This window comes from Lynx canadensis, chromosome B3 (genome assembly GCF_007474595.2).
Source record: "Lynx canadensis isolate LIC74 chromosome B3, mLynCan4.pri.v2, whole genome shotgun sequence".
Taxonomy (NCBI): Eukaryota; Metazoa; Chordata; class Mammalia; order Carnivora; family Felidae; genus Lynx; species Lynx canadensis.
Window position 1 is genome coordinate 74,496,861 of NC_044308.2, and position 11,770 is coordinate 74,508,630.

Here is an 11,770-nt window from a genome sequence, read left to right on the forward strand (position 1 = left end):
ATCGGATCCGAGATTCATTCCAGACTGCATTTCTAGGGAGGAGGGAGCCGACTTCCCGCGGAGGCTAATTAATGGCCCCTCTGGGTGGCTAGGACAAGGGCAGCGGTAAAGTCCGGCCTGGATCACCGCCCGTGAGAGGCTGTGGACCTTTGAACAGTTCCCCAAGACGGCTAAAAGTTCTTCACCTTTGAGGGTTGGGCAGAGACGGTAGCTGGAAGGGCTGATTCTGCAGGGCAAAGGCTTCCAGGCAGGGCGGCCTCAGACGATGGAAGACCTTTTCCTTTTCAGAGCAGGCCGTAGCCGCTCTGCACCCCAGAGCCCGCTGGGCCCGAAGGCTTGGAGGCGAAGGAGAGAGGAGGTGTCCTTGCTTGAGAGTTGCTGGCTGCACAACTCTTCAGAACTTAAGAAAGGGTCTGCCTGGGCTCTCTACACGGTGGACCCAGGATATGGCCCCTTTAAGGCTCTCGGACCCGGAGCCCCAACTTAGACTAACAAGAGGGTGGTGGTGGTGGTGGAAATGCTCCCGGAGGGATATGATTGTCTCCAATGCGGGCCTATAGGCTTCAGTGAGGTCGCACCAAGCCTGAGGGACCGTTTTCCAATTAAGTTTTGTTCCTTTTTTTTTTTTTTTTTTGAGGGGGAGGGACTGGAGAGAGGACAGAGGGAGGGAGGGTGGGGGAGGACGAGGGGCGCGTGGTTTTCTCATCTCATCCCTGGAGGAGGGGCTGGAGCATCCCGGGCAGCCAATCAGGGACAGGCTGGGGGGGCGCTTTGAAGAAGTTTGGGGGAAAAAAGTTTGGAAAAGTTTCTATAATAACGAGGGGGCGTCCGGAGGGAGGAGGCAGCGGCGGAGGAGGGGGCGTCACGGAGAAGGGGAGGGAGGGAGCCACGGGTGAAGATACGGCAGCCTCCTGAGCTCCCCCCCTCCCACCCAGACCGGGACCTGGGGGCTCTGGCCGGCTCCATGGGGGCAGCGAGCTGCGAGGATGAGGAGCTGGAATTTAAGCTGGTGTTCGGGGAGGAAAAGGAGACCCCCCCGCTGGGCGCGGGGGGGTCGGGGGAAGGTTAGTGCGGGGCTGGGAAGTGGTCTTGGGGTCAAGAAAGGAAGGGCCCGGAGATCCCGAGACTGGGGATTTTAGGGCAGCGAGCCTGGGGTGGAGGATGAGGGGCTCAGAGGTGGGGGGAAGTCGCAGAGGCTGAGGGGTCTGCGGAGGTGAGGCTGGGGGCCGGGCACCACTTTCTCCTTTTTAGGTCGTGACTGGGGTGGGGGTGGGGGTGCCGTTGGCCGCGCGCCGCCTCTCGGCTGGGCCGTCTGTCACCGGGCTGGGGGGCGGGCGGGAACAGCGGCCCCGGGAGCCCCGGGCGCTGCCAGGGGAAGGGGAAGGGGGCCCCGGAGCGTGTCCCTCGCGGTCCCGGCCCTGGGCCGGCAGACCCGACGCCCGGGGCTGGGGGAGCTCTCCGGGCCCGCCAGGGCGCCCCTCCCCTCCCCCTCCCCCGCCGGCCGCAATGAGAGGCAGATGGCGGGGACTGAGCCGGGGGCGGCGGCCGCCGCTCTCACGGAATTCGCGCTGCCCGCGGCCCCCTCCCCCGGGCCGGGCCCGGCACGCAGCAACCCCTCGGCTGTACCCCCGCCCCCAGATGGGGGGAGCGAGGGAGGAGCCACCTCCCCTCGTTGCCACAGCCCTGGAGCCCCCCTCCCTTGGCCACTGTTGCGATGGCAACTGGGGCTCCTGCCAGCACCGTTTGGGGGTTTGGGAGCCGCTGCTAATTGGGTTCATGTGTGAGTCGCCCCCAGCCCAGCCCTGCGCTTCCCTAAACACGCCTCCAGGCCCAAATCCAGCTCCTCTCGAGTCGCCTTCCTCACCTTAAGACCCGCCCCGTCTGGTACCCCTGGTTCCAGGGCCAGGGGCTCAGGTTATCCCAGTGGGAAAAGGTCTGGGACGTCTGGATCTGTGCACTCCACCTTCTGAGGTCCAACTTTGCCTTTGTCTTCGTGGCTCTGAAGGGCATCTCAGGACCCAGCCCCCTTATACTGAGGAGGGGGTGGAATACGGGGCGTGGAGGGCTGGCCACTCGAGGAACCCAGACATCTCACCTGCTTCTCTTTGTCCCCATCTCCTGTGGCATCCCTCTCTCTGTTCCCCTCCCTTCCCATTTCGACAGAACTGGACTCAGAGGACGCCCCGCCATGCTGCCGTCTGGCCCTGGGGGAGCCCCCTCCCTATGGCGCTGCCCCTATTGGCATTCCTCGGCCTCCACCCCCTCGGCCTGGCATGCATTCGCCACCACCCCGCCCGGCCCCCTCACCTGGCACTTGGGAGAGCCAGCCCGCCCGGTCAGTGAGGCTGGGGGGGCCGGGAGGGGCTTCCGGGGGGGTTGGGGGAGGCCGTGTTCTTGAGTGCCCTAGCATCCGCATCACCTCCATCTCTCCCACGCCTGACCCGCCGGCCACGCTGGAGGACAACCCTGATGCCTGGGGGGACGGCTCCCCCAGGGATTACCCGCCACCAGAAGGCTTTGGGGGCTACCGAGAGACCGGGGGACAGGGCGGGGGACCCTTCTTCAGCCCCAGCCCTGGCAGCAGCAGCCTGTCCTCGTGGAGCTTCTTCTCCGACGCTTCAGACGAGGCAGCCCTGTATGCGGCCTGCGACGAGGTGGAGTCTGAGCTAAATGAGGCGGCCTCCCGCTTTGGCCTGGGCTCCCCCCTGCCCTCGCCTAGGGCATCCCCTAGGCCGTGGACCCCCGACGATCCCTGGAACCTGTATGGTCCGAGCCCCGGAGGTCGGGGGCCAGAGGATAGCTGGCTACTCCTCAGCGCTCCTGGGCCCACCCCAGCCTCCCCGCGGCCTGCCTCTCCCTGTGGCAAGCGGCGGTATTCCAGCTCTGGGACCCCGTCTTCGGCCTCCCCAGCTCTGTCCCGCCGCGGCAGCCTGGGGGAGGAGGGGCCCGAGCCACCTCCACCACCCCCATTGCCTCTGGCCCGTGACCCTGGCTCCCCTGGCCCTTTTGACTACGTGGGAGCCCCACCGGCGGAGAGCATCCCGCAGAAGACCCGGCGGACCTCCAGCGAGCAGGCAGTGGCTCTGCCTCGGCCTGAGGAGCCTGCCCCGTGCAATGGAAAGCTGCAGTCAGGAGCAGAGGAGGCCTTGGCTCCTCCCGGGGGTCCTCGGAAGGAGGTGGCGGGCATGGACTACCTGGCAGTGCCCTCCCCACTGGCTTGGTCCAAGGCCCGGATTGGGGGACACAGCCCCATCTTCAGGTGAGGATTGTGCCTAGCACCGCCTGTGTCTCCAGCCATCTCACTTAGAGCAGGAGGGTGACGGGATGGGTTTGAAGAAAGGTCCTAGTTCTGTGTCCTTGGCATTTCAGAAGAGAATCTGCAACCAGCTTGGCTGCTGCCATCTACAGTTTTGGAGAGCATTAAAAAACAAAACAAAACAAAACAAAACAAAACAAAACAAAAACCCCACCCCCTCCAGACAGATAATTTACAAAAGGACAATCACTCCCTGGGGACCAATAAGGAAAAACCTCTCCCCCACCCCCACCAAGAGGACCACTTAGGTAAAGAAGGAGCATCTCTAGGGTGTTCCCCACCCTTAGCTCTATGCTGGCACTGGCTGGGCATGGAACCTGGCTGGATTTCTGCCCTACACCCAGTAGCAGGGAGTCTCCCTTCTCTTAATTTCTAGGGCCCTGACTTACTGATTAAAAGTGTAGCTGCTAATTTGAATAAAATAGCTTGCAAGTCAAGGAATTCATACTGAAACAAGTAGTTCTTGAAGTTCGTTCACCCCTTTCACTCAAGAACCCTGCACATTTCAATAATCCTAAATCTTGGGATGTCAGATTGAGTTGGCTCTACGCAGAAAAGTTTCCTGGGGAAAGAAACCTTTACACCTGCTCTCATGGGTTCCTGCAGGGCAGGGTTTCCCTTCTGCAGCATGGTTGATATTTTGAGCAGGATGATGGTTGTATGGGGCTGTGGTGGGCGCTGTAGGATAGTTTAGCAACATCCCTGGCCTCTACTTTCTGGATGGTACCCTCTCCCCTAGTTTCGACTACTCAGAGTGTCTCCAGACAATGCAAGCCACCACCTGGAGGGGGGGGGTATCTTTGAATTCAGGACAGGAAAGTTGCCCATCTGTAACCCCCAGCTTTCTGGAACTGACCTGTCCAGCCCCAACTAGTGGAGAGGGTGCTGGCTTGGAAACAATCGTGGCTTCTGTCAGTCACTGGCTTGCTTGGCTTGCTGGATTCTACTCCCTGGGCCTCAGTTTCTTTATCTGAAAAACAAAGGGGTAACCTTTGAGGACTTTTCTGGCCTGAAGAATTTCTTTACTTGACTCTTCCCATCCAGGTCTGAGGATTAGGATTAGGTCTAGCTTCACCTCTGCCTCCCCATGAAGGAACCCTCGCCACCCCAAACCCTGTGCTCAGAACTGGAAAGAAAGGAGTCTCAGGCCTTGTGTCATCTTCCACACCCTCATCTCAAGGGGCTCTGAGAGGGCTGTCTCCTATCTCCCCTCGCTTTGGGGCTGGTGGACTGTTTTATTTCTGCTGTGACTTCCTTTCTCCCACACTCACACCCCCTCCTCCCTCACATCCCAGGGAGCTGGGCCCAGCGCTGCTCTGACTGAGGTCTGAGACTGCATATGATGAGTGCTTTTCTCTCCTATCCAGGACCTCTGCCTTACCCCCGCTGGACTGGCCTCTGCCCAGCCAGTATGAGCAGCTGGAGCTGAGGATTGAGGTGCAGCCTAGAGCCCACCACCGGGCCCATTACGAGACCGAGGGCAGCCGAGGGGCTGTCAAAGCTGCCCCAGGTGGTCACCCTGTAGTCAAGGTAAGGGGCAGAGGGCAGTCCTGATAGCCTTTCTCTTCTCCAGTCCCAGATCCCTGCAGATGGGCTCCAGCTGTGCAGCCCCATGGCACTGCCCTTTCCCACACTCCCTCTCAGCAATGACCCTGCAGGCAGCCTGGGGGAGGGGCTGGAGTTAAGGGAGGAAGGGTGCACTTCCAGGACCCGGATATACTCTCTCCTTCTCTGTCCCTCCACCCCCGCTCCACTCTTCCCATGGGACACCCGATTCATGTCTACTCTGGAAAATGGTAGCCTGCCAGATATGGGGGAGGGGTTAGGCTGAGGCCAAAGTTCACTGGGAGTTAGGTTGTCTGTTGAGTTAGGCCAGTCTCTCTTGGAAGATTTCCCCCTTTGCCCAGCTCAGTTTGGGCCTTATTCCAAGAGTAACACTGTAAACTCCAGGCCACGTTTTCTCCACAGCTGGTGCCCAATTCCCCCTGGGAATCCCTTTCAGGATATCCTTTATCTTTCACCATCCTCATCCCCTTGCGGACTGAAAGCCCAGGGATGGATGAAGGATGAGACAGTGGGGGTTTCAGTTGGGTGGCCTCTCTCTTTCCGTCTGCCAGCTCCTAGGCTACAGTGAGAAGCCACTGACCCTACAGATGTTCATTGGCACTGCAGATGAAAGGAACCTGCGGCCTCATGCCTTCTATCAGGTGCACCGTATCACAGGCAAGATGGTGGCCACAGCTAGCTATGAAGCTGTAGTCAGTGGTACCAAAGTGTTGGAGATGACCCTGCTTCCTGAGAACAACATGGCAGCCAAGTAGGTCCCCACTTCACTTCCCCTCAGTCTTCAGGCTTTAGGACCAGCCTTTTCCATGAGGTCTAAGCTAGGCCCACTCTTCCTCTTCCCAGAAGAGCTAGCTGGACATCACCTCTAGGAACAGGTTCCAGGCCTTCTCATGATCTAGAAGAGGACTTGGGGCCTAGGGAGCACCTTGGAGAGACCACCTGTGATTAGAAAATACCCCCCCTAGGTTCCCAGAGAAAGTCATTCAGGGCTTTGGATGAAGCGTGGGGGCTTTCTCCTTACAGGGGCCTCGCCATTTGGCTTCAGCTGGGTGGGGGCTTGCCTTCCATTCTCTGCCTTCAGCATTGACTGTGCTGGAATCCTGAAGCTCCGGAACTCAGACATTGAGCTGCGGAAGGGGGAGACAGACATTGGGCGCAAGAACACACGTGTGCGGCTCGTCTTCCGGGTGCACGTGCCCCAGGGCAGCGGGAAGGTCGTCTCAGTGCAGACAGCATCAGTGCCCATTGAGTGCTGTGAGCAAAGAGGCCCTGTGCCATCTCTGTGTCTCTTGCCATTCCCTGTTTGTGTGTATGTCTGGCTTCCCATCTCTTCTGCATAGTGTCTTGTGTCCTGTCCTAGGTAGTGCTATAAAGGACTCAGCGCTTATTTCTATTATGGAGGGGTTGGGGGCAGTGTTCTAATTTGTCCCTGCCACAGACTCTGTCTCTGGGCTGGACTGTCTCTGGCCTGTCCTCCATCTGTCCCTGGGTGGCCCTGTGTACTTGTTTGGGTAGCTCCGCCCTTAGGTGACGCTGTTCATCTCTGTCTCTGCCCAAGCTCCTCACCTGGTGTGTGTGACCCCAGGGATACTGTTGATTTACTTGTATGTCTGCTACCGAGGAGGACTCCTCCAGGGTCCTGTGGCAGTTATTCCAAGAAGGGTGGGGTCCTCTTGGACTCAGCCCAGCCAGCCTCCTTCCTGCACTGCTCTGCAGCCCAGCGCTCGGCCCAGGAGCTGCCCCAGGTAGAGGCCTACAGCCCCAGTGCCTGTTCTGTGAGAGGAGGAGAGGAACTAGTGCTCACTGGCTCCAACTTCCTGCCAGACTCCAAGGTGGTGTTCATCGAGAGGGGCCCTGGTGAGCACTCATGGGGGCGGGGGGCAGGCAGGAGGAGTTTGGAATGGGCAAGTGAGAGATCTCTGGCACTGTCATTAAACTAGCAAGTTGAACCTCAGTTTCCTTATCTGTGAAAGGGAACAGATGGACTGCCCTTCCTATTGTCCTGTCTGCTTCCCATGGGGAGATGGGTGTGACAGCAATCTGAAATGCTCAAGATGATGAACAGATGTGAGAAATCACATTCATTTTATTAAAGAGGAGTCAGCTTTGACACAGTTTACTCCCATGTAGATAGTCCATAGAGGAGAGAGGAAGAGGGGACTTATATCCTCCCAGACCCCAAGCCCCTCCTGAGTTATGGACCTGGTAGCACAACTGTGATTACAAAGCCTGTGAGGGGCCTCGGGTCAGTTGTGGGGCTGGAGAAGGGGACATTTAGGGGTCCAAGTAAACCCACCAACCTGAGCCCTTTGCCCTCCCCCCACCTCTGCCCACCAAGAACCCCAGCACCTACACTCAAATGGAGCACCCTGGGACCATGTCAGAGAAGGTTCAGAGATTCTGGATCTTGAGATCAGGGTCTCATTGCCTTCCTTCAAGCTAGGACCTTTCTTACTCTTGAACTTCCTCCCAGCACTGTCATGGCAGGGGATGTTTGGAACTGAATGGAAGGGTTCCAGAGTCACCTCTGTCATGAACTCTCTCTGGTTCCCGGGCTGGCCCTGCCACTTCTCTTGTTTCAGTTTGCTGCCTCTTTCATCCCATTGAGTAAACACGCAATGGGCTCCTCTGTGAGCCAGGCCTTGTAGGGACCTTCTGAGTGTGGCCCTGACTCTAGCAGGAGGGGAAGTGGCAGGGGACTGGGCAAGGGACACGGGCCCTGGAATTGGGCTGGAGCTCTCTGTTCCTCCTGCACAGATGGAAAGCTGCAGTGGGAGGAGGAGGCCACAGTGAACCGGTTGCAGAGCAATGAGGTACCAGTGTCACCTAGGGCACCCACCCTGGGCGGGTGGTGGGAGAAGTCAGGAAATTCACAGCTATGTCCCTTGCCCATGGGAATGGACTCCAGAAGCTACCTCTTCTTTTCTGGAGGAGGCAGTCTGGTCACTCTGGGAGCAGGTTCATCTCTAGGAAATGAAGTTTGCTGTCTAGCAAATGGAAAAAGCCAGGAGGTGGAGTTTGGGTCCTTGAAAGGGCTATGCCGAGCCAGATCCCCGAGGGCTCCCTGCCTCATCCTGTGTTCTTCCCCAGGTGACGCTGACCCTGACTGTCCCTGAGTACAGCAACAAGCGGGTGTCCCGGCCAGTCCAGGTCTACTTTTATGTCTCCAATGGGCGGAGGAAGCGCAGTCCTACCCAGAGTTTCAAGTTCCTGCCTGGTACGTTCTGGGACAGCCCACGGTGGGGGTGTGGGGATACGGGGAGCTGAGGCAGGGGCAGAGGGATGCGGTGCCCCATCGTGAGGATCCAAGGGACGGATGGAGCCTGGGGACAGAGAAGTGGGCAGAGGCTGTGCAGTGGGGAGACTGCCAGCCCTCTCACCAGTGTGTCCTGCTTTCTCATCTACCCAGTGATCTTCAAGGAGGAGCCTTTACCGGACTCCTCTCTCCGCGGCTTCCCTTCAGCACCTGGCCCCCCCTTTGGCACTGACATGGACTTCTCACCACCCAGGCCCCCATACCCCTCCTATCCCCACGAAGACCCTGCTTACGAAGCTCCTTACCTGTCAGAAGGCTTCAGCTATGGCACACCCCCTCTGTACCCCCAGACGGGGCCCCCACCATCCTACAGACCTGGCCTACGGATGTTCCCTGAGACTGGGGGTACCGCAGGTTGTGCCCGCCCGCCTCCAGTCTCCTTCCTTCCCCGGCCCTTCCCTAGTGACCCCTATGGAGGACGGGGCTCCCCATTTCCCTTGGGGCTGCCGTTCCCTCCTCCAGCCCCCTTTCGACCTCCACTGCCTTCATCCCCACCCCTCGAAGGCCCCTTCCCTCCCCAGAGTGGTGTTCATCCCCCACCTGCTGAGGGATACAATGAGGTAGGGCCGAGCTATGGCCCTGGGGAGGGGGCTCCGGAGCAGGAGAAATCCAGGGGTGGCTACGGCAGCGGCTTCCGAGACAGTGTCCCTATCCAGGGTATCACGCTGGAGGAAGGTGGGTGTGGGGCTGGGGGTTGTGAGTGTGAGTGTGTGCAAGAGATTGCTCTGCATGTTTGCTGAGGGCTGGAGTTTGGCTTCCCAGAGATGGGGCATCTTCGGGCCCTCAGGGCCAATTGGAGGGTCTCAGGAGGCAAGTGTTTGGTGCATGTGGCCACCTAAATCTGGTTAAACTCAGTTCTGAAGGGTGCAGAGAGTTCCTGCCCCAGCCCTTCTCCTGCCTCTGCCCTCTGTCCCAGATCACAGAATTTCCGGGCTAGAAGTACTTTGAAGACCATTCAGCCTAGCTCCCTCAATTGTCAGAGGCACGCACTGCATTTCAGAGTGGGGCAGGGGCTTGCTGAGGTCCCCGTCAGGCACATTTTCCCTTGCCTCAGCGTCCCCCCACACATGGTGACTGTGGTCAGGTTTGGTGATGAGGAGCCTTCGTATTTTGCATCTCCTTCCTCCCACTGGCTACACCCACCTCTGGCCCCGATCACAGTGACTGCCCAAACACCGCAGGCCGAGCCACCAGGAAAGGGCTAAGATGGGGGCCTGGGAGCCCACATGGATGGAATTGAGTGAGATTTGATTGGGGACAGGTATCAAGACACATTGGGGAAACTGAGGCCCTGTGGAAGAGAAGCCAGTGGAGGAGGAGCCTAGAAGCATCCTAGACTGAGGCCTGCCTGGAATGGATTGGGAATTTCTGGAAAAGGTGGGGACCAGTCCCTAGCCCAATCTTTCAACTGCACCTCCTTTACAGTGAGTGAGATCATTGGCCGAGACCTGAGTGGCTTCCCTGCACCTCCTGGAGAAGAGCCTCCTGCCTGAAGCATCACCTGGCAACCCCAGCCCCCCTGCCCAAGCCCTGCCCACTTTCCCTTCATCCTGGGGTGGCGGTTCCAGAAGCTTGGGGCCAATCAGGATCCTCTTTCTCCAGCTTTTGCCTCCTCTCCCCTGCCCTTAGCTGAGGTGTGGCCCCTGGGCCTGGTGCTGCCTTGGAGGGGCTAAGATGGGAGTGGGGACCAAGGCTGGGTGTGAGAAAAGACTGGAGTGAAGGCTGTGTCTAGTTGTGTACAGGCCACGGTGCTGGGAGACTGGGGACAGCTTGATGGATAATAAACTGCTCACTGACTAGTGCTTCAGGCTCCAGAAGTCTTTGGACAGAGAGATGGGGCAGCTTACTCTAGCCCTGTATCCCAAAGAGTTTCTCAGTGGAGGGGTGCTGGGGAGGGTTTGAAGGGACTCCAGAGGCTCCCCAGCTGGAGTGAGGTTGGGGGCTTGAGTAGGCCTCTCCTCCCTGGGGATTCAGATTCCTTTAAGAGCTTTGGGATGGGGCCTAGGAATCTGTGTATTTTCAAGTTTCTTTCTCTTACCGCCACTCAGATGATTCGGATTCATAGCCAAGGTCACGAAAACCAGTCTGATCCCTTTTCCCCATTTATAAAGGAGAAATCCCAGGCTCAGAGAGGGAAAAGGGCTTGTCCAAGGTCACACAGCTAATCAACTAACAGGTTGAATGCCAGCCACACTCCTGGCCTCCTGCCCAGCCCACCCTCCCCAACCCACCCTCAGATACCTTTGGGCTCGGCCTGAGGCTTATCTCCCTTGAGTATGGTTAGGGGTGAGGGAGGGCTGGCATGGACCCATCCACACCGGATTCTCCCACCTTTGAGGACTGTGAAGACGTTCTGGAAACATCTGTGCTTCAGAGGTAGACTATAGGAAACCAAGCAGCTCCCCACAGCTCTGGTCACCACTTGCCCAGGTTCAGGGCATTGTATGATCTCCTGGTCTATCCTGCAGGTACACCCACATGTCCCCACTGACAGGCCGGGGTTGGAAACCTTGTTTGCCCCAGTTAACAGGCCATGGGAGGGACCAAGTCTCCACTGGGCTGGGGAAAGTCAGACCTTATCTGCCCTGCTCACCTGGCGCCTGGTACACAGTAGGCACTGGGTACCACCAAGCTGAGTTGGAGAGGCCTGGCTGCAGGCGGCCATACTCAAAAGATATTCAGGGAATTCGTACTTGGGAAACTTGCCTCACCTAAGGCTGGTGGGGCCTCTCTATGCCCAGTGGCTCCAGACAGGCCTGGCAAGTACCTGTGTGTTCCGGGGCAGGTGTGACAGAAGCTGGCTCTAGATTGGAGGCCCAGGAAATGGGGATAATACCTTCCCCCACCCACCCCTCTCCATCTGGTTGCTGCTCTGCAATGAATTTCCTTTGTCTTCCTGAATTCAAATTTTTGTGAACCAAACTGACCTCAAGTGATCAGATCACTGGGCTTTGGCTGCTCTTTTAAAGATACCCTCAGGGTGCCTGGCTAGCTCAGTTGGTAGAGCTTGTAACTCTTGATCTTGGGGTTGTAACTTTGAGCTCCACATTGGGTGTAGAGATTACTTAAAAATAAAATCTTAAAAAAAAAAAAAAAAAAAAAGTATCCTCCAGCAGGGGCCAGAGTCATTGCCCTGTAATCTCAATGTCAGGAGGGACCCTGGGGCACATGAGTCACAGGGAGCATTCTTTGGCTCCATCCCCAAGATCTCTGACAAGGGGTAGGTCAGCCTCTGTGAATGGAAAGCTGCAGATGGCGGGCACTCACTGCCTCCCAAGGCAGACCATTTCATTTTCTGTCAGGGCACTGCTATTCATTCATTGCCACACATTTCTTGAGCAGCTATAACTGCCAGCCAGTGGGTCCTGGAGGACTTCTTAGCCTCAGGGCAACAGTAAGGAAAGAGCTCACTATAAAAATTCAAACAGTTCAACTCTGTAAATATTTCTTATACAGACAGTATGTTGGATCTTGTTGTGGGGGAGGGCGGTGAGTAGTTTTAATACGGGGTGTAGAAGGAGCAGAGATCAGGGGCATGTCATCCAGTTGTGGGGGTGAGAGGGAACTGACTT

General features: G+C 57.8%; 1 protein-coding gene across 1 annotated transcript; it reads left to right on the forward strand.

The window, feature by feature from the left end:
* Nucleotides 1-850: 850 nt before the first annotated feature.
* On the forward strand, nucleotides 851-10,000 carry NFATC4 (nuclear factor of activated T cells 4). Its single transcript, XM_030318835.1, has 10 exons — nucleotides 851-1,064; nucleotides 2,164-3,259; nucleotides 4,684-4,846; nucleotides 5,434-5,633; nucleotides 5,964-6,136; nucleotides 6,599-6,739; nucleotides 7,640-7,695; nucleotides 7,973-8,099; nucleotides 8,292-8,873; nucleotides 9,624-10,000. The coding sequence occupies exons 1-10, from the start codon at nucleotides 965-967 to the stop codon at nucleotides 9,689-9,691; spliced, it is 2,706 nt and encodes a 901-aa protein (XP_030174695.1). The 5' UTR covers nucleotides 851-964; the 3' UTR covers nucleotides 9,692-10,000.
* Nucleotides 10,001-11,770: the final 1,770 nt, after the last annotated feature.